The sequence below is a fragment of the Stegastes partitus genome, unplaced genomic scaffold (genome assembly GCF_000690725.1).
Source record: "Stegastes partitus isolate 25-593 unplaced genomic scaffold, Stegastes_partitus-1.0.2 Scaffold2564, whole genome shotgun sequence".
NCBI lineage: Eukaryota > Metazoa > Chordata > Actinopteri > Pomacentridae > Stegastes > Stegastes partitus.
The window spans coordinates 37,031-39,703 of record NW_007580295.1 but is presented as its reverse complement, the minus strand read 5'-3'; the positions used below and the strand labels follow the sequence as shown (position 1 = coordinate 39,703).

Sequence of the window (2,673 nt, the reverse complement as noted above, 5' to 3'; positions counted from 1 at the left end):
GGGGGGTGAAACCTTTTTATCGTCACTGTAGAAGCACCAATAAACTGTAAACACTCAACATGTAGAAAAGGAGCAAGTCTGAACCATCGGTTTCATATATAATATACATATAAAGTTTCACTATTATTTATGTTTTATTTCGCTGGCTGACGTCACCGTTTCTATTCTAACTTCTTCTTTTTTTCCAGTATAATTTTTGTTTCAGTTGTACTCACCTTTTGTCACACCTGTGGTTTCTATGACAACTCACAGTGCCTGTGTTACAGTGCCCAGAGCGCCAGAGATCGACGTGTCCAGCTGCGTCGTCCGTGACAACGCCATCACAGTCGCCTGGCGGCCGCTCAGTGAAGCAGACAGCAGCGGGGACGGCAGCGGACCAATCGAACGCTACGAACTTGAATACCGGAAATCGAACCGCGACAGCTCGCTGAGAGCCACAGGAGAGGCATGCTGGGAAAAGATGAGTGACATCAGAGAGACACGGGTCACCATCTCAGGTGAGGGTCAGAGGTCACAGGTGAGGGCTTCTCTTCTCTTCTTCTAGACGTTGGTTCTAGGCGTTGGTTCTAGACTTTGGTTCTAGACGTTGGTTCTAGATGTTGGTTCTAGGTGTTGGTTCTAGACGTTGGTTCTAGACGTTGGTTCTACACGTTGGTTCTACACGTTGGTTCTAGGTGTTGGTTCTAGGTTTTTCTATGTTTCAGGTCTGAAGTTTGATTCGCCGTTTGTCATCATTCGGGTTCGAGCCAGAAACAAAGCAGCCGCTGGCGAGTTCTCAGAGCCCGTCGCCATGGAAACCAGAGGTGAGCACATGAACGAGTGAGTCGTGAGTGGATGGACGCCAGGCGAAGATGGCCGAAAACAGGAAGTCTCACTCAAACCAAACAAAGGCTCTGTAAATGAAGTGACCACTTCAGCGTTGTTCTTCTTCTTTGTGTTTAATCGCAGCGTATAACTTCGGCTTCGACGCAGCGACGGCTCACGCTGAGCTGAAGGTTCAGGGCGACACGGTGACCTGGGAGCCTCAGGGCGTCAAAGGTCACGACCCCCGACTCAGAGCCAAAGAGAACAGAAGCAGGTGATGATGTCATCCGTTTAAAAAATTTCTCTTCGCATATTTACCTGTTTCAGACATATTGACAGAATGAGTGACGTTAGAGACCAATCAGACGCTCACTCAGTGACCGTATGTAGAAACATATTCCACCACATGGCGGTAAACCTTTGATCTGCTGCACAGGTCACAAACATCTGACAACAATAACCTTCAGCTGTTTTGACCTTTTTGTCCCTCCTCAGTCTCCGTACTTCGTCCTCTTCGACTCACTCAGGTAGAGACTGTCATGGCTGACTGGTTGCCGAGCAACCGCCAATCACTTTCTTCATCCACCATCACTCACTCCATGCAGCCAATCACTGCTGACATCACTGCTGACATCACATCAGCGTTTTAGTTACAGTTTTTAATCAAATCTCCATGTTTGAATTTTTTAACAGCTTTACTAACATTTTCTTACTTTCAGTTTTTGTCTTCGAGCACATTTTTTAAAAAAGTAAATCACCTGTTTTCTCAAACATACAAGTGTCTTTATGTTAAATAGCACTTAAAGGTTTCAAGATATTACATCGAATTTAAAGAAAATCACGTCAACCTTCAAGTAAAGCTGTAAAATATCATCTTCGTAGCAGTTCTTGTATTTATTGTGCTAAAAACACACGTCCAAGCAGTTTCTAAGCACATTGTTATGCGTTTTCTAACATCTCACTGTAGAGTCTGTTTTTTATCATGTAATCAGTGAAAGTTGTAGTTTTAGTTTGATTCATGTTTTTCATCTCTCTGCTGCATCACCGCTTTGACTCGACCTCATTGGCTGTTTCACGTCGTCGTTCCTCCTCGTTTCTTCTCGGAGACTCAAACTGAGTTTAACTGGTTTGTGTTTGTTTCAGCAGCAGAAGCGCCACGCCGTCGCCCAATAAGACGGCAGCGAGTCGGGCAGGACGCGACCGATTCGCTGGAGAGTCGTACACAGTGCTGGGTACGTCCCTCTGAGTCCTACTGCACTGATACTACACACCGACAAAACTATATATGACATCATAGGTGTATGTATGAGGATTAATATTCCATATGAAAAATGTTTTTTCCTCGATGCTTTTAATGTTGAAGTCACGCCTTGAAGCCACAGTATTAGTTGTTTTGTTTATCGGTTATTAATCAGATGCTGAAGAACCTTTTTTCTTCTTCCGTCTCCTAGGTGACCAGGAGATGATTGGCGGTTCTTATTACTGGGAGCTCCGCCCCCTGGCTGACTGGAAATCATTCAGTGTGGGCGTGGCCTATCGAGCCAGCTTGGGCCGCTTTGACCAATTGGGGAAGAGCGCTGGTTCGTGGTGTCTTTACGCTACCCAATGGCTGCAGAGTTCTCTGGCCGCCAAGCACAACAACCGAGCGAAGGCACTGGATTGGCCGCTGCCTCAGCGAATCGGAATCTACTGCGACTATGACAGCGGTACAAAGGAAATCCTTTTATGGTTTTGTTTTTCACCTGGTGTCAGATGACGCTTCAGCTGCGCTAATGCAGCATTCGTTAAATCAGTTTCTGTAATCAGGTAACAGGTGATGACACAGTCCCTCTGCTTCAGTCTCACCTGTCCTCTAGTCTCACCTGTCCT

The 2,673-nt window shown here is 45.9% G+C and overlaps 1 protein-coding gene across 5 annotated transcripts in view; it reads left to right on the top strand.

Moving 5' to 3' along the window:
* The window catches only part of LOC103375360 (FSD1-like protein), a 15,774-nt gene extending 13,107 nt beyond the window's left edge, over positions 1-2,667 (top strand). For 2 of the 5 annotated variants that reach the window (XM_008305616.1, XM_008305618.1), the window contains 5 exons: positions 267-497; positions 705-803; positions 949-1,078; positions 1,948-2,036; positions 2,256-2,667. In XM_008305616.1, coding sequence (XP_008303838.1) covers positions 267-497; positions 705-803; positions 949-1,078; positions 1,948-2,036; positions 2,256-2,560 — 854 coding nt within the window. In that variant the 3' untranslated portion in view covers positions 2,561-2,667. Of the gene's footprint in view, positions 1-266; positions 498-704; positions 804-948; positions 1,079-1,299; positions 1,332-1,947; positions 2,037-2,255 lie in introns of all 5 variants that reach the window. The other 3 variants (XM_008305620.1, XM_008305619.1, XM_008305617.1) reach the window with 3 other exon arrangements.
* The last annotated feature ends 6 nt before the right edge of the window (positions 2,668-2,673 follow it).